The sequence below is a fragment of the Microtus pennsylvanicus genome, chromosome 5 (genome assembly GCF_037038515.1).
Source record: "Microtus pennsylvanicus isolate mMicPen1 chromosome 5, mMicPen1.hap1, whole genome shotgun sequence".
NCBI classification, from domain to species: Eukaryota; Metazoa; Chordata; class Mammalia; order Rodentia; family Cricetidae; genus Microtus; species Microtus pennsylvanicus.
Window position 1 is genome coordinate 75,680,253 of NC_134583.1, and position 19,659 is coordinate 75,699,911.

The 19,659-nt window shown below is 43.8% G+C and overlaps 1 protein-coding gene across 6 annotated transcripts in view; it reads right to left on the reverse strand.

The window, feature by feature from the left end:
* Positions 1-344: 344 nt before the first annotated feature.
* C5H10orf90 (chromosome 5 C10orf90 homolog) overlaps positions 345-19,659 on the reverse strand; it is a 219,973-nt gene continuing 200,658 nt past the window's right edge. For all 6 annotated transcript variants that reach the window (XM_075974880.1, XM_075974876.1, XM_075974874.1 and 3 more), the window contains 3 exons: positions 5,288-5,351; positions 1,353-1,452; positions 345-1,267 (listed from right to left, as the gene is read on the reverse strand). In XM_075974880.1, coding sequence (XP_075830995.1) covers positions 1,229-1,267; positions 1,353-1,452; positions 5,288-5,351 — 203 coding nt within the window. In that variant the 3' untranslated portion in view covers positions 345-1,228. The remainder of the gene's footprint in view (positions 1,268-1,352; positions 1,453-5,287; positions 5,352-19,659) is intronic.

Below are 19,659 nucleotides of genomic sequence, written 5' to 3' on the forward strand. Positions count from 1 at the left end.
GCCAACAAATACAAAAAAAGACAGTGGTCTAGAAAGAGAGGCCATGTGCAGCGGTGGGAGAGGGTGGAAGGGAGCCACCTTACAATAGGGACAGAGGTGTCACCAGAGCTCCTGTGCCATGCTCCAAGTCCCTACTGTTTCTAGGCTTCTTTATAAGCTGCCCGGACAGTCATCCCTGCATCTCCTGCACCAGCCCCTGAGAGGCAACCTTTTCCGCCCTGCATTCAGAAACACAGGGACTTTTATGGTGGCCAGAGGTGGAATAGAAAGAGACTCGGTGTCACCCAAGAGTTGTAGCAGGTATTATCACACTGAGCAGAATACATGGCAGAGAAATGCATGGATTTCAAATAGCTGTATTTATTTCCATTTTTTTTGTTGCAAAAACTACTTTGTTCTTAACTCCACAAAGGCATATTTATGAAGGATACTTGAAAGAAAATATGAGGGTGGGTATTGCTAGGCCATTTGATCATGATAACTTCCAGTGTGCGTGTGCGTGCGTGCGTGTGTATGTGCGTGCATGCATGCGTGCGTGCGTGCGTGTGTGTGTGTGTGTGCTGAAACCACTGATGGCCTCACCCAGTCATTCTCAGGCTCTCACTGAAGCAAGGGCTTTGGCTGACAAAGGCAGGCACTGTGGGGTGGGGTGGAAGAGAGGCAGAGGGCTCTAGGGTTTGCCTGTGTGCTGCCTCTTCGCCTGTCCATTTCCAAGTCAGCCTCTCGTGCTCCAAGGTGTATAGGATAAGCAGACTTTGAGCCATACTTTGGATTTCAGAATTGGCAGCCATTGAGATTAGGAATTAAAATATGGTAGATTTTTGCTTCTCAAAAACTTAATAAAAAAAAGCACTGCACACCCCCCTCCAAAAAAAACCCAATATCTAAGCATACTTGAATATATAAAGCGTCCCTGCTTGGGTGGAAATGGTATACTGGAAACTTCAGAAGCAATGGTAAAATTCACATGTCAAAGTAATAATAATAATAATTAAAAAGGGGGTGGGGTGGTATGTCAAGCAGGTTCCCAGTAACAGAAGTCCCAGCAACGGACTGCTGATCTTTTGACTCCGGGACTGTTGCTTTTGTTTCCTTGGGTCTTTCGGAAAGAAAAAAAAAAGTAAAATAAAAGTATCTTTCACATGTGAAGACAGTGTTAAGTTTAATGGGTCATCCAACGTCGGATGTCTTCCCAAATCTAGGCTGTGGCTAGCAGGGCCACCTGGGATCAGACGGCATTTCTCTGAAGGAGCTGGTCCAGTAATTGCTGGAGGAACAACGGAAACAAAGATGTCAAGTTCCCCTTTCCTGCGCACCACCCCAGTCCCGCCTGCGTGCGCCAGGCGAGCTACCTTTTTGAAGACTTCTGCTCGGAGTCTGTTACTCTGTAAGATCACTCTTTTCTTTTGCTCTTCTCTTTTCTTTTTAACTTCCGGCAAGTTATTATAGATTCTGAAACAGACGGAGGGCAGGATGAGGAACAAGACGGCAGGTGCTGGGGTAGGGGTGCGGGCAGCCTGGCTCATCAGCAGGAAGGTGCGCACAGGTAGGGTCTTCACATGGTAAGGTGGCGTCTTGAAGAACAACTCCTTTCCCCTCAGAGCACATGGGGGACCCCACGGAAGAGGAGGCAGAAAGAGCCAGAGGGGATGGAGGACCCCAGGAGAACAAAGCCCTCTAAACCAACCAAGCAAAGCTCGTATGAACGCAGAGACTAAAGCAGCAAGCACAGGTCTTGCTTGGGTCTGTACTAGGTCCTCTGAATAAATATCACAGCTTTCAGTTCAATTGTTTTAGGACTCCTGACTATGTGAACAAGTGGGTCTCTGATTCTAGTGCCTTCTTTTGGGGCTCTTTTACTTCTTTTGGTTTCCCTTGTCCAACTTGAATGTGATGGCTTTGTTTTGTCTTATTGTATTTTATTTTGTTAAAAATGATAAAAGATTAAAAAAAAGATTTAAGTATATTTATAAATCGTATTAAATCCATAGTCCTGAAAAAAAGAAAAGACCTTCTCTGAGGTCCCAGGATGCAGACATTCTGGGGACAGTGTTTCAATGACGAGACTTGGGCAGTATAGCAGGCAAGCTGGGGAGCCCAGATATTTATGTAGAAGTCACTTCCTATCCTGTATTTGCAGTGACAATGGCTCACTTGTAAAAGGAGGGATGTTCTGATGTGGGATTACCCTCTGTATGCTATGAATATGTTTTACTACCATTGGTTATTAAAGAAACTCTTTCAGCCAGTGATTTAGTAGAGTTAAGCCATGCAGAAAATCCGAACAGAGATATAGAGAAAAAGTAGGGGGAGTCGGGGAGACACCATGTAGCTGCTGAAGGAGAAAGACGCCAGCCAGAACCTTACCCCGTAAGCCACAGCCTCATGGCAATACACAGATGAATAGAAATGAGTTAATTTAAGAGATGAGTTAGCTAGGAATATGCCTAAGCTATTGACCAAACAGTGTTGTAATTAATATAGTTTCTATGTTATTATTCAGGTCTGGGTGGCCAGGAAATGAACGAGCAGTCTCCCTCTAAACAATGATCAACCTACTGGTTTGCCATTCTGAAAGTCAACATTTAAAGGTGGTTATATATAACCACCTTTTGGCCATCCAATGTTTGACTTCCTGCAATTTGACAAGGAACAACAGGATGGCAGTAGCAAGAATCATACACTGGGAAAAAAAACGTTTCCTCTTAGCCTACGGCATGTCTGATTAAAGCTGATTCTAAATACATTCCGGACTCAAATATTTTGTCCTTCTCCCCATGTAAATTATGAACTTCTGAGTTACCAGCAGGACCTAAGGGATCCTTGTCTAGAAGGTTTCTTCTTCCCCAACACTAACTGTTCAGTACTGATGCTACCTGATTTTTCTCCAACACATTGGACTCATTTCACCCTGATCCTGTAGGCATATAGATATATATAGAGATAGAGATATATTGATATAGCAATACAAAAAACCCTTTTTTTTTCATTTTCTCTTCTGTGTGAAAGTCAGATGGAACACAGTGGCGATGTTCAGCACTTAGAAGCATGCGTGCAGAGTGTGAAAGGACAATGGCAGTGTCAGCAGGTCACATCTGGCTAGTCACCAGACATGAGTAAACACGTTCTGCCCTCACAAGCACGGGAAGAGGCACATAGGGTCCCTGTGTCATACAATAAGAAGCATGAGTCCCAACAAGAGCAAGAGGTTTGGGCCCAGCCCTCAGACGGCTAATGGTGGGCTGGCATTGGGACCTCAAGTTGAATGCTTATTACTCACTGTTGGGCATTGTGCCCCAACTACGTAGCACACAGCTACTCACAAAGCCCTGCCAGGGCCTGTGATTTGACAGTGCCTGGCACTTCATGAGTAAGAGTGAGGGTTGAGTGAATGTGTGAATGTACCTTTGCTGCAGTCAGGTGGGATTTGAACAAGGACCAGGAGAGAAGATCACAGAGGAGTTGGTTCCAAAGCCCTCAGGTGGGTGGTTCCAGAGCTCCAGAAACTTCTCTCTTGAGCTGTCCCTCCAACTCAACTGGAAAGAGGAAACAAAAGCTTCCACATCCCACCTCTGGCCCTGCAGTGCTTCCTCCAGTGAGAGCCTGAGATATATTAGTATGCCCACCTAAAATACACTGAGCGGACAGGCAAAAGCTAGGAGGACAGAAATCTGCCTCTTGGAAAAGCTCATGGACGACACCAGAAAATAGCAAGCTATAGAAGGAAAGGCAAGTACAGCACAATACCATATGTGTCTGCTTAAAGGTACAAATGGCAGGCTCTGAAGGGAAAGAGAAAGAAGACAGACTGTGAAGTACCCTAGCAGATACGTCTGGGACTGAGCCAAAGGCAGAGGGCACATTGATCTTGAGGGAATTTCAGTTTTACTCTACTGCTTGGTTTAAATGAAAATATAAGCAACATAATCCAAGACAAGGAATATGAAGAAAAGGCAGTTTCAGATGACTGTGGGGAGCCAGGGTCAGAGCCCAGCCAGAACATTCCACTAGCAAGGAGATCCAATTGCTTAGTCCATCCCAGGACACCAGTTAAGGGCCATGGAAGACTGTAGATACAGCATCACCTAGCTTACTGGTGCTCCTTCAACATCAGTTTCTTCTTCAGAGACACGCCAGGACAGATCTCTGTCTACCAATGCTGCTTTGAAGCCCATTAATTAAATTGTTTGGTGGGCAAGGGCTTGTAATAGCAGTTTTAGGTTTGGGGATCAATAAGGGAAATTGTTTCTTTTCTTTCTTTTCTTTTCTTTTTTCCCATTAAATTGAAGAGAGCGCTTTTGTTGCAAGGTATATACAACTTTTCATTTACGAAGCAGCGAGTCTTCAAATTGAGGGATCCTTTATAAGCTCCAGCTAGAACGCTGGGAGTCATATCATTAATGGTATGCCCCCCAATTCTTGTTTTCTTACTTTCAGAGAGGTTCCCTGTAGGTAACCAAAAGTTACTTAATTATTATGGAAACAACATAATCACGATAAAAGCAGAGATTTAGGGTCTGGAATGGGGGCAAAATTATTCTTCCTATTTCGGTGGTGTCTCTGAGTGCACTATCAATTTGATTTAATTACTATAATCTCTCCCAGGGCTAGGCACTTTATTATAGCTTAATGACATTTTATGTGTGTGAACATGGCCAACCCTGCTGAGCTTTTGTGTCCTGGTTAAGAGGCCAGGTCCTAAAAAGAATAGTAGCCTTTGTGTGCCCCAGAGTGGTAAGAGTCAGTGGGAGTCTTAGATAGTGACTAGCCAGGCAGAGCAGGGAGAACCTTGGTGGCCCCTGCCAACACTGCCGGAGACAGACATGCCAGAAATGCCGGTTTGTGGCCCCTCCGAGGCCCCTCTGGCTTCCATGCTCTGTTGGCTTCCAGGTTGGAAGCCTTTCCTCAGGACCGCCCCAGTCAAGGCCCTCCATAGAAACGGGTTCTCTGTTCCTCGTAAAAAGACTTTCAAAGGTGCCGCTGCTCATGGGCTCATGGCTTCTGCCCGCGCCTCGAGGCAAATGCATCTGTAGAGTTCCAGTGTAGAACCTGCTCGGGGACCAATTATGGGCCCGCTCCCGAATCCAAGACCCACCGCTTTCCTAAGGTTGGTCCAGGAGCAGCATAAACATTCCGATGCACAGCCTGGCAACTTTGCCTACCTCAGCCGCCAAGATGACCTCAGCCCTTCAATGTAAGCCTGGAAGTCTTGGCCCGAGGGGCAGCATCAGGGCCCTTCAAGCCTCCCCGCCCAGCTCTTTCCACACCTCCCTCAAGAGCCACGTACCTTTTAGACCGCATATGCATCTCCTTCTCTGAAATGCACCTTTCTTTGGGTTTGAACAAGTTATCTGGAAGAAACAGAAAGAGCTTTAATTTCAGGAGATACAAAACAGCACAATGTCGGGAGCGACCCGGAGGTAGATCCAGAGCAGGGTCCTGACCGTGCCCTCCTCCCAGCCGTGGGCTGCGACAAAGACTCTGGGTTTCCAATTGACCAGCCAACCGCTGGTCTTAGCAAGAGTTAAACAGGACAGCAGAAAAACATCAGCATCTGTTTTAGTTGTCAACATGACAACCTAGAATCACTGGGGAAGAAAGTCTTCATGAGGAAGTTTCTAGACGAGGCTGTCCTGTGGACATGTCAGTGAGGGGCTGTCTTGATTGTTGAAGTAGGAAGGTGCACACTGAAGGTGGCTGGTACCGTTTCATGGCTGGGCCCTGTACATGTTAAGAGCACTGGCTGTTCTTGCAGGGGTCTCAGATTCAGCTCCTAGAACCCCAGGGTGACATACAACAGTTTGGAAGTCCCGTTTTCAAGGGATCTGACCCTTTCTTCTGTCTCCATGGGCATCAAGCACGCATGGAGTGTACACATGCAAACAATTTTGCTCTATGTATAAAATAAAAATAAATCCTTTAAAAAAAACAGAGAAACCTAGCTAAGAACCAAATATACAAGCAGGCAAGGGTCCCTGGACTCTGTCTGCTCTTGATTTTACCATCCCCTCAACAATAGACTGAAACTTGGAATTATAAGCCTAATAAGCCATTGCTTACCTTACTTTGCTTTTCGACAGGATTTTTTTTTTTTAGTCATAGCACCTGAACTATTGTATAGACAACTGTGCCACCAAAATGCTTCTTTTAGAGAAAATAAATAAAATGTCATGTCTTGCTGGGAGAAACAATAAGTACCAGGCTGTCTGCTCAAAGGAAAATCCCTATACTATGTTTCAGAGTGCTCTAAGGACAGGGGAACCTCCCAGCTATCCCCACAGCATTCTGAAAGCGGACGGTCTGGCTCCTGCCTACAGTCCTTCAGCAAGGAGACAGCCTCCGCAATATGAGGGCCCTCTTAATCCCACTTAATCCTGGAAAAGCCATGGGACACGATCAAAGTCACATATACTAGTGCCCTTTGATTAAGAAAGTACACTAGGGTAGGAAACAATCAGAAGATTGGATTTCTTTTTAATTTAACAGCATGTAATGGTTAGCTTCAATTGGCAACTTGACAAAACCTAACATCACCTGGGAAGAGAGCCTCAGTGCAGTGCGGGACTGTTTATCGGGCTGCCCTTGGGGCTGGTCTGCGGTGGGCTGTATTAACTATGTTAACCGATGTGGGAATCCCCAGCCCACTGTGGGTGACGCCATTCCTAAGCAGGGGGTTCTGGATCGTATGGGAGTAGGTAAATCAAGCTGAGCGTAGACAAGCATGCAATTCAACAGGCATGCATTCATTTCTCTGTGCTCTGAGCTATGGCTGTGAGAGGAACTGCTGTTTGAAGGTCCAGCTTTGATTTCCCCATGGTGATGAACTGTGAGGTGAAATAAACCCCCTTTTCCCTGAAGTTGCTTTTGGTCAGTATATTTTATCATGGCAACAGGAATGCAAACAAAACAATGCATTCATATCACACACACATACATGCATAATCTCTTTAAAATGGGATATTAAAAAATAGTTTCTACTGTTGATTATACCTGATAAGGCCCTTTTGCAGTGACTTTGGAAACCATGAGACTCTCGGCCTTAGTTTAGCCAAGAGTCTGGTCTCGTTTTGTTCTCCTACAGAACTTGTCACAAGGGAGTCTATCTGGGCAGCTGCCATGCTTTCTGGAAAGCCCGGACAACCAACTGACTGCCTTCACTCAGCATAAGCATACAGGTTTCCATGAAGGTACAGGGACACAGGGCTATTAAGCAATGTCTCCCCCTCTGGACAATAAAACAGCCCCTGGTTCACAGCACGGAAACCACCTCTGCGGACAAGCTTGCATCCTGTCCTATCAATCACTAAAGAAAAGAAGATTTCGGAATCCTTAAGACCTTCGAGGAAAAGAGTCCAGGGAGAAACAGAAGAGAAAGAAATGCCAACATTTCCAAGTAAGGGGTAAAGTCCCCACTGTTCAGAAAGACGGAGACTGTGAGAGGAGAGAAGACATCACCACATGATGCCAACGTGATGAGCCACAGCTCCTCCTGGTGCCCCACCCAGGCCTCCACCCCAGATGGGGCTCCTGGAATTTCCCAGGGTGAATAGAGTATCACTATGAAGTACCAGTTAAGCCTGTCTGGGTCGTGGGCCAGCATATGTGTGCAGATTTGAAGACCTCCCTCAGAGAGGGAGAGGAAGCATTATACAAAGTCTCAGACCCAATTTTGGATTAGCATTCTTTCAGAGCTACTGGAGGCCAGGGTGGAGCCAGTGTAGACCCATGTACTGTATCCTGGAGGGGGGTTCCACTTGTAAGATGTTTTATAATCTCCAATCGACTGGTATGGGGTCTATTCTGGAAATCAGATGTTCATTTCCCCCCTGATCTGTTTCTTCAGGGCACTTGAATACCACAATTAAGCTCTGGTTCTGTTTCCAGGAGGAAACCAAAGGAGAGACAAGCCACCAGACACTTGCATGGCTGTTTTCTGAACTGTTTGCAGCCGTGTGAGGGCAGGAGGTCAAATCCCGGACCCAGCGGTCTTTGATAGGTACAAAACAAACAGGTATGTAACCAAGAAGGCTCAAGGCTGGTGGTCTCGCACCCACCCTGGGGAAGGTGGTTGCTATGGATTTTGAGTTTGCTTAAAATCACCAAGCTCTTCTGTTAAGTGGGATAAGTGATGGGGGCCTCCTAGCCAGGAGAAAAGGGAGGGGCAGAAGGCAGAGTGTGCATCTCCCTGGAGGGAGTGAATACATGCAGCAAATGTGTTCTGAGTGGCTCTAACTTTGCCTGAGAAGAAGACTCCATCTGCCTTGTACAGTGTTTTAGTTTCATGTCTGTTGCTGTCATAAAACATCCCGATAGAACAAAACCAAACAACTTAAAGGAGAAGGGGTTTATTTGCCTTACAGTTCCAGGTTGTAGTCCATCATTTCAGGGAAGTCAAGGGAAGAACACGAGGCAGCTAGTCATAGCCATAGTCAGAAGCAGAAAAAGAACAATGAGAAAGTCATGGTCGCTTACTGCTCAACTAGATTCTCTACTCTTACATACGCCAGGGCCCTAGACCCAGGGATGGCATTGCCCACTTTTAGTCTAGGTCTTTTCATACCAATTAAGATGATCAAGACAATCTTACATGCATACACACACGTACATACACATACATATTCACACCACATATATATACCACACAAGCATACACACCACACACATACACACATGCACACCACAAAAACACACATACACACATGCACACACATACACACAACACATATACACCACACATCACACAAACACTACACACACACACCACACACACATACACTACACACACACCATGCACACACCACACATACACACACATATACCATACAAATATGCTTGTGTGTGTACACAGACACACACACACCAAACTAATCTAGATCAATCCCTCACTGAGATTCTCTTTGCTGGTGATTCTTGGTTGCAGTAAATTGACAAAGTATCTCAAATGACCTCTGGCAGTTTGTGCGGGCACATGGGCAGGCAGAGGTGGGGACATTGGGCATCTGAGTGATCACAATGATCCTGCCTGTACTTGCAGAAGTGTCCTCCCATGATTGTACTCTTCCTCCCAACCCTGTGACATTGGCCATGTCTGTGTTTATAGGGCCAGGGTCCATTTGTTTCCAAAGTTTTACCTGCCAGGTTCATTGTGCATCAGTGAGAGGCAAGTCTGGGTTTCAGTCTCTATTAGCCTAGCGCTTTACACGGACACTCTTGACTGTAACACACTGCCACCCACTTGTGGCTACAGAGTCTGAGAACTATGAACAAGCGTTCTTCCATTTCTCATGAGATCAATCCCACATTCGTTTTCCCACACACTCTTCCTTTTATAGCTCTTCAAGGACACAGACAGTATGACTCATATGGGATTCATTTCATGGGATAGATTATGGTACACGTTCCCCAGGAACTCATGAGTTAGACTACTTGGTAGCACGTTTGAAGGTAAGGCCTTGCTGGAGGAAATGGGATGCTAAGGGGCTGCTCTTGAAGTTTCTGTAGGCTGCCTTGGCTTCCCTCTGGGTCTCTACTTCCTGATCCACCCAGGTAAAAACAAATCATTGCATATTCTTACTGCCACAGCTGTGAGCTGCTTCTGCTGATGTGTCTTCCCTGGCCACGAAGGCCAGCATCCTCCAACTGAGAGCCAGCATAAAGCCTTTCTCCCTCACGCTGATTTGTGAGATGTACGCTTTGCTCAAAGATAAGGGTGAAATCCCATCTGCTCATTCCTGCTTACAGAAATTCTCCTCTTATAAAACTAAGGCACTGGTGAGAACCATTTTCAACTTCCTTCTGGATCTTTTACGGATTTTCTCAGAGCTGTGTATATTCTGATGGCTTTGGAGGGAAGAGACCACAATTATATTTACTCTAGTATCACTCAAATAGAGGGGACTTCTCTCCATTAAAATATCCAAGGTAAGCTACATTCTGGAGAACACACACACCACACATACACCACACATGCATGCACACACACACACACACTACACACACCACGACTGCTAATATACTCACACAACACTTACACACACCACAGATACCATATACACACATAACATACACCACACACCACACATACCACAACCACACACACATACACACAACCACACACACGACACACCACACATACCACATACATACACACATACACACACCACACACACATACACACACACCACACATACCACACACACATAATACACACCACACATACCATATATATACACACACACAACACATACCACACACATCACACACCACACACACATACACACACACCACACATACCACACACACATAATACACACCACACATACCATATATATACACACACACAACACATACCATACACACCACACACACCACACATACCACATACATACACACATACACACACCACACACACACATACACACACACCACACATACCATACACACATAATACACACCACACATACCATATATATACACACACACACCACACACCCCACACACCACACATACCACATACACATACATACACACAACCACACACACACACCACCACCACCATCACTACCAGGCCCTCTTGCTGACATCATTTAGCAAGGCCAAGCATTCCTAAGCCCCTGTTCGTTTCAAAGTCAACAGGAAACTAGGTACCAAGCCCCCTTTTGGATGCTGTTTTTGTAAAACCCAAGTCTCCAAATCTCATTGACTTGTATAAACATGGGCAGGTATTTATTACAATCTCTACACCAGTTATGTGTAAGAGCACATATGGAGGACAGACAGCCTTAGCATGCAGCCTCTTGACAGTATCATGTCACCAGTAAGCAGCCAGGACCACCCTGATGCCAGCACAGCTGGTTGCTCGGGGGCTGAGACTCTTGCCTCCCGCAAACATTTACAGCTCCCACCGGATGGCAAAGCATCACCTTCCCTCTTCAGTTGTTATGTGACAATCAACCCTACAAGACGATCTGTTCCAGCAAGGAATCCCCAGGAGCCTTTCCTTGGTCACCCTGAGCTCTTGAAAGAATGTTATAGACATGATTACTTCCCCTGAGAAACACTCACACCAAGTCCTGCCTATTGGAACAGAGCAGAGCCAATAAGCTGCCTTGGGGAGTAGGTGCCTGGTCTGCCCCTCCTGAAGTCTTCTATAAAAGCATTAAAGGCTGGCCTTCTGGGGAGAGTGGGTATGCGGTGTGTTCTAGGGCCCCTCTGCATATATTCTAAGACCACAGGGCTGCTCGTTGAGTGATCTCTGCTAAGCAGCTGGCTGGAGCCATCACACCGTGGTTTCTGAGATTCAGTTCAGTTGGATTGCCTGCATCATGTTTGTCTACCTCGTCACTCTGGGGCCACAAATGTATCTGAAGTTGACAATAGTGGGGTGATCTAAAGAGAACTTCAGAAATTAACCATACCTTTCTAGAGTCCTGTCCTGCTTATGCGGAATCCTGTCCCTGCTGACAGCTGCACTTGGTGAACAACTTGATCCAGGAGCACGGGACAGAAGTGCAAGCCCCAGGGAGGCTGCTGTGGCTATGAAAATGAAGCGGTGTGCCGAGCATCATGCAAACACACATGAGAGTTTCAAAAGGCAGAATAGCTCTCTGTCCCTTCTGGACTAAAGGAAGTAAAAAAAAAAATCCCAAGAAAATCTCTAGAAAACAAATGGCATTGAGACATAAGATGGAGTAGAGGTTCCAGGCGGACTGGGGAAAGCGTTCTTTCTGCCTGAGATCAGGGCCACCATCTGAGGGTTCCTGTGAGAAGACAAGGTGGTAGGGAGTGAAGGACTGAGCTGCAGAGTGTCCTGTGGAAAGGGCAAGTGAAAGGGCCCCCGAGACTATGGCAGCCAGGACCTCCCTGCTGTGACAGGCAGTAACAGGGCTGCCAGCCACACACGGAGAACAAGGATGGGGACCAGTTGTACAGGGAAATAGGCTCCTGACCCACTCCATAGCCATCCTGCTCTTCTGGGACCTATGAGCACCAACCCTGTCATCCTTCCCCTGACCCCATCTATAGGCCCTCTCCTATAGGAGTCTAGATTTGAATTACAGCTGTTTACCGGCCTCCTTTCCCCAAAGTGCCATATAAACCCCCAAAGGCAAGCAGAGTCCTTTTTCCATCCCTTCCCACTGCCCAGTTCAGTACCTTCTCCTCCCTATCCTCACTCTATCCTTCCAATCAGAAAACATAAGATGCCCCACACTGATGCTTAGTGCCTGGCCCAGCAATGGATCAAGCAACCTTCAGCAGTTCCCTATGAAAGCCTCTAGGTTAGCCTGTAACACTTTCTAAAGATTTCAAAGGACACATGAGCCCATAAGTCACACTTACAGAAATTCCATTCATTAGTGTTGGTGGCAACAGAGGCTGCCAAACTAAACCAGATCCCTACCTCCTTGAGACCAGAAACCCCAAAGTGAACACCAAAGGGCCCCTGGCAACTTTCAAAGGAAGGCATATGCCTGCTACATCCCAGGAGATTCCATAATATCTAGAAACTCCACTTGGAAGATGGGCAGCTTCATTTGACCTTGAAATTTAAGGACCCCCAATCCTTAGTGATCTAATTCAACAAAACAGGAGATCCTACATAAAGGTAATTATAAGTGTCCATAAGTTAAGTAGTATGCTTTTGTGATGTACACAGGGTGATTTTTTTCGTCTTGCCTGAATCATAGCTAAGTCTAACTGTGTCGAGCTGACAAAGAGCTAAGACACCTATATGTGAGGACACGTTACTATGACAAAAGTAGGGTAAAGGGTAAGAAGCTAGCCAAGGCCCCATGGACTTTGCAGCCTTGAGACAGGAATGCCAGACATAGGATACCCAGTCAAATCTGCACTTATGCTCAATAACAAAGCCCTTAAATTATAGATAACATCTTAGATGCTCCATGGAACCTAGTTATGCTAGAACTTAACCGTGGTTGATGTGAGATGCCACTCCGATTGACCCTGGCTACAAATGCAGTGTGCCCAGCTACCTTCAGCTCTGCCAGTATGCATTCCCTACCATAATGGCTGCACCCTTAAACCGAGGAGCCTGTCCATCCCGGAGCTTCTTTTCTCAGTTATTTGAACACCAGAATGAGAAAAGTAACTGACCCACCAGCATCAGACGTTTCCATTTGCTGAGTCTAGAAGCTGGGCTTTGTGTATTCTCAGAACTTCCCCATGCCATGACAACACAGCATTAGGCCCTACTCCCAGGGCCACATGTGAAGGGGGAAGCAACCCAGGTCAGGTCTCCACCATCCACTCCATCTTCTGGTCATTTTGTCAGCTCAGGCTCTGCTCTGTCTGGCAGGCTCTCTTTTCTGTGCTTATTTTGTATGCTAGCATCTTCGAAGCACTTCCCAAGGGTCTGTGGCAGACTCTTCTTTTTCTAGAAACTTCATGCTGGGCACCATCACAGATTACATGGGAGCCAGCATGGACACAGTTCTGGGCAAGGACCAGAGCTAGGCAACCTTCCAGTGAGGAAGAATTAGTCACTGATAGAAATAGGCCCGGTACTGTCTGCTGGCCAGACAGGCCTCAGGGCTCCAGGCATCCCTTCGAGGCACTGTTGGATCAAAGCACCACGGGGTGACAGGGACAGCCTTTCCTCACAGTCCTACATTCCCATGGAAAAGGGGGAAACTGCAGCTCTAGTTGGGGCTTCTTTAGTAAGTGTGATGGGCATAAACAAAGAAAAAACAAAAATCTCAGAACGATGTCTCCAACGTGGACTTTTGAAACAGTCCAAGATTGAAAAGATTATCAACCAACTTATCTTCAGTGAAGGATTTTTAAGTATCTTTAACAGCCCCAGGCATTATGAACTTCCGAGAGAAAATACTATAAAAAGCACCAACATTTTTCAAAATAACTCTAAGAAGCGTAGCTCCTCCTCTGGAACTGTAAGTAGTATTGGGATAGAGGACACTGAGAAAAGAAAAAAACCAACTCCAGGACATTAACCATTAAATTTAATTAATTTATATTTTACTAATTTATATTTTAAAGTATCAGCACTCATTGGATGGGATTTCATCTTCATCAACCAAAGAAAACCTGGTTAGTCAAGGTAACACATACCTGTAATTCCAGCACTAAAGAAGTTGGGGCAGGAGGACTGCTATGACATTGAGAATAGCTTAAGCTACGTACTGAGTACCAGGTCAGCCATAACTACATAGCAAAACCCAACTTTGCTGCTGCTGTGGATAGTAATAACAATAGCTATTATTATTATTAATTGTGATATAATAATAATCATAATAATTATTATTATACAGTTTGGTATATTTCACATATTCTGGAAAATATGCAGGTTCTAGTCCTTGGTCCCTTCAAAAGTGCTTGTGTTTCAGACGCTGAACCCATGGCAACTGCACAGCATCATGAATAACATTGTTGCCAACACCACTGCAAGCCAGACCAAGTGCCAAGAGAGGCTCCTTGCCTATGGTTTCCTCAGTAGGAGAAAGACATACCAGGAGGACCCCAATAGCCTTTGCTGCCATTATGGACAGCAGTAATCTCGGGTATAACCAACCTCAGCTAACAGCTACACAGACTTACTTCACTGTGCTGTCACTGGGTCCAGAGGTGGCACAGCCAGCCAACTAGTTCCCTTACACCCATCCACAGAGACGACTATCCTTAACCCCAAAGAGCCAGCTCGTAAAGAGCCACTCCATTACATGTGTAGATATCAATATGAGGCAAGAGACATGAAAATCCAAGGAAACACACTTGCGAAGAATACAACCATTGTACAGCAGCTGGCACCAAAGAGACTGAGATCCATGAATTCCCTGAAAAGGAATTCAAAACGACTGAAGGAAGCTCACCATAGTATAAACGGACACAAAGAAATAGTTCGATGAAATTAGGGAAATAATAAATGAAGAAAATAAAAAGTTTATCAGATTGAAATGGGTTCTTTTGAAAGAGGGGAAGCTCTGCAATTCTGAAGCTAAAAACTACAATAAATAAAATGAGAAATGTATTAGATTGTCAATAGTCAGATTGATCAAGCAGAAGGAAGAATTTGAATTAAAAAACGGGTTATTTGAAAATATCTAGTCATAGGAAAATAAAGAATAGAGAAAGTCTCCGTGCTTTAGGAGACATCATTAAGAAACCTAAAATATTGTATTACAAGATTCCAAAAGAGAAAGAGAAGGGGGCAGAGAGTTTTTTTTTTAAAAAAAAACATAGCTGAAAGTCTGAAGAAAGTTATGAACGCCTATGTGCAGGGGTCTCAACTGCTTCCAATCAGAGTTCTCTCAGAGAAGACTACACCAACACACAGTAAAACTTCCAAAATCAAACACACAGAGTCCTGGAAGTAGACAGAGAAAGAAGATGCTTATGTTATCCAGGGCATTCAGATCTCTCAGCTGACATCAATTTCCAAGAGGCGATGGATGGACACATCTCAAAGCCTAAGGAGAAGCCACAGCAGAAATGCTGACCCAATACACTTTAGTTGACAAAGCACTCCAGAAATAAATGCATAAAGGCTTTCCCTGAAGAAGTCCATTCAGCCTGCTTTGCAGCAAATGGAGAAGGACATTCTTCAAGCAGAAACAAAAGGCTGCAAACTCAACAGGAAAACCCATGGTGTGAACACCACTGAGAAAGTGCACAGGCAGCCCAAATCAGAGGATTCTAATGCTGCGATGCTGCCACAAAAGTGATTCTTACCTCTAATAGGTGAAAAGATAGGGATGATTAAAAAATAGGTAAGGTAAGGGAGATGCAATATGAACCGTGTAAGTGATTTCACCAAAAAGTAAAATATTGGTAGTGTGGAAGAAAAATATACTTGGAGGTATTTTGTGGGGAGGTGTAGTTTTGAGACATAAAATTTTTCCTATTCTAGTATTCCAAGTACATGAACCCTCAAACTTTATAAATAAATGTTTTTTTAACATTCAAGTAAGGTTAAACTACTACTAGTTTAAGCAGCTTGTTATACAGGTGCAAACTAGGGGAGGGGGACACAAGGTCCTACCATTAGTTAATAAACTATTGGTGTTTGATTGCTGCTTAGAGAGGGAAAGTCAGTTTCTGCAATGGAGTGACATTTGGTATTTCAACTACACTCCAACACAGGCCTCACCCCAAGTAGGAGTCAGCCAATACAAACTGAGACTTGGTTGGTTTAAAAGACACACACACACACACACACACACACACACACACACACACACAACTTGGATGGGTAGGAAGGTGGGTAGGAGCTGGAAGGGCAATGAAAATGATCATTATGAAATTCTCAAAGAATAGATGGAAACGTTACTTAAAAAATAACAAAAGGCTAATACCATCACTACAAAATATCAACACAGAAGACATCAAAAAAAGGAAAACCACCAAGAAGCTATAAAATATAGGAGAAAATTTTTAGGAAGTTCTTACTTTTCATCAATTATCTGGAGTGTAAATGAATTAAATTCTCTACCAAATGTCAGAGTTGGGTCTAGAGAGATGGCTCAGTGTTTAAGAGCTGTGAATGTGTTTTCTAGAGGACCAGGGTTCAATTTCTAACACCCACATACACGGCAGTTCGTAATGATCTCTAACTCTAGCCCCAGGGGATCTGACCTCCTCTTCTGGCCTCCACAGGCACTGCATGTATGTGATATCATGCATACATCCAGGTAAAACATCCATATGCATAAAATAAGTGGGGGGGGGGAGTCACAGAATGAAAAGCACAGATGAAAAACAGTCAGGCCTAGTGCACAGGTCTGTGATCCTAGCACCTGGGGAGTAGAATCTGGAGCATTTCTAGTTCAATGTCAGCCTGGGGTATAGCAAGGCCTTCTCCCAGGTCAATAAAAATTAAAATAGTCATAAATATAAATAAATAAATAAATACAAAACAAAATAGACCTGTATACTGCTTATGAGAACTTGCTCTAGCTTTAATGGTACGTAGACTAGAAGGATAGCAATAGGAAAGATGCTTCATGTAAAGGAGAACACAAAGCAACCAAGAGAGGCTATGCTTAGATCAGGACAAATAGGCCAAGCTAAACATGGGGAGAGAGACAAGAAGGTTTATGTAAAGATGAGGTTAACGATGCAATAAAGGGAAATATTGCTAAGAACAGGAGGAAATTCATGAAGAGTATAAAATACATATACATACACATATACATACATACATACACACACATGCATGCATGTGCACTCAACATAGGAATACTTAAATGTACTAAGTAAGTAACAGGCCTGAAGAGAGTTATGCAATATTGGGGGATTATATATGATCTCACTTTCAATAGTGGATTCTTTCAAAGGACAGAAAATCAATGCAGAAAATTCAACCATTCAACTTTAGCTACCCTTTAAATCAAATGGACCTAACAGACATACATAGAACATTCTACCTCCAAACATTAAAAAAACGCATTCTTTTCTAAGAGCATGAAATACATGCTTTGGGACATATCATGTGTTCAGCCACAGGCACGCCTCAGCAAGCATAAGGCTAAAATTTTATAGTCACAGTAGTATGAAGTGAAAATCAGTTGTAGAAAAGTTCACAAATATACGGAGATTAAATAAGATGCATCAGCACAATCAAAGGGCTGAAGAAGAATGCAAAGAAGTGGAAGAGCAGACCAATACACTCAGGATTGGCAAAAGCAGCTCTGAGAGGGAAGTTCAGAGGCCTACACTCATGAAGAGTTCACAAGATGTAACATTCTCTACTCGAAGAACAAAATTAAGAACAGACTAAGACCAAAGTTAGAAGGAGGAGGAACTGACAGCAATGAAAGCAGAAACAAGTGAAACAAAGATTGGAAACACACAAAGGACTGAAATAGTGAAGGGTTGGGTTTGAAAGCTGATGAGATTGCTCAGCCGGTAAGGGTGCTTGCCAGAAAGCCTGATTTCCATTGCTGGATCCATGCAAAGGTAGGAAGGAGAATGGATTTCCAGAGTTCTCATCTTACCCCCACATGCATGCAGAGGCTAGCGCGCACACAAGGACACACACAGAATATTAATTTTAAAATGTGAGTTGGGTTTGAAAAGATAAAGAAAACTGACAAATCTTTACATTAAAAAAAGAAAACATTCAAAAGAATAAAATCAGAAATTAGGGGAGACATTGCAACTGATACCACAGAAATACAAAAGGATCCTGAGAGATGGCTGTGTACAATTATATCTACAACCCAGATACCCTTGAAGAAGGGCATAAATCCCCGAGAAGACAAACTCTACCAAGAATAAGTCTAGAAGAAAGAGAAAACCAGGACAGGCTAATAGTACATGAACACATTCAAGAAGAAACTTTTTTTTTTCTTAACAATCCCACCAAGGAGAAGCCTGAAGGCGTCATTGTCGGCTTCTACCTAAGAGCTCAGTGAGCTCCAATAGAGGTTCCTGGGCACTTGCAGACAACTGAAGAGAGAATTCTTAAATTAATTTTAAGTGGCTGTGTTACCTTAGCACCCAATCTAGACACACATAATTGAGTGATGGACTTCGTGGCAAAAATCTTTGATGAACAATGAGTAAGATGAACTCAGTATCACTCAGTGATTTAAAGGCTTGTTCACCTGTCAAGTATGATTGTTCCCTCGTGTGTGTGTGTGTTACACACTATTAATAGAACCAAAGAGAAAAACCATTACTTGACAAATCTCAACATCCTGTAATAATAAAAGACAAAACCAAACTCAACATATTAAGATATGAAGTAAAGAGAGAATATACTTCAGCATACTTTGGGGCACAAACGACAAAGTGAACATCACAATAAACACCACAGACATGGTAGTTTTCCCACTAAGATCAGGAACAAAGCAAGGATGGCTACCATCGCCACTTCCGTTTGTCTGTAGAACTAGACAAGGGGCATCCAGAAGGGAGATTATCTTTGTATGAAGAAGACATGACCTTATCATAAAGGAATTCCTAAAGATAGTAGCTAAAACTGCTGGAATAAGAACTGGATTCAGCACATACATAATCATTGTTTCCATATGCTATCAATGAAATAGATGGAAAAGTAATCAAGAAGTTTCCCATATTAATAGCTTCACCAAAAATGAAAATAAGAATAAATTTAAGTAGGTTAGGAAAGGTTTATACTATAAAATGCTGAGGAATTGGAAATGAAGTTAATAAGAGGAAATAGAATCCCTTTCTCAAGAATTTAAAGAATATTGTTGAAATACCTTTACAACTCAAAATGATCTACACATCCAATGCAATGCCTATATGATTCCCAAGATGACATTTTTCACAAAACAAGAACAATTGCTAAAATTCACATGAATCCACAAAAACCCCTAACTAGACAAAGGCACCTCAAGTAAAGAACCCACTAGCGGCACCATGCTACCTGACTTTACTATCTACCATAAAGCAATAGTAATCAATAGGACTCCAGCCTAGAACCAGCATACAGACTGCAGAACAGAATAGAGAACCCAGAAATGACTCTACATGTGTTCAACCAATCTCTGACAAAATCACTGAAAACACACATTGGACAAAGAACAGTCCCTTCAATCAATGGTGCTGTGATGTGCAGTATAAAAATGAACCCTTATCTCCCATCATCAATTCAAAACGGACTGAAGACTTAAGGGTAGGACCTTGAAGAGTAAAACCACTTTAAGAAAACATTTG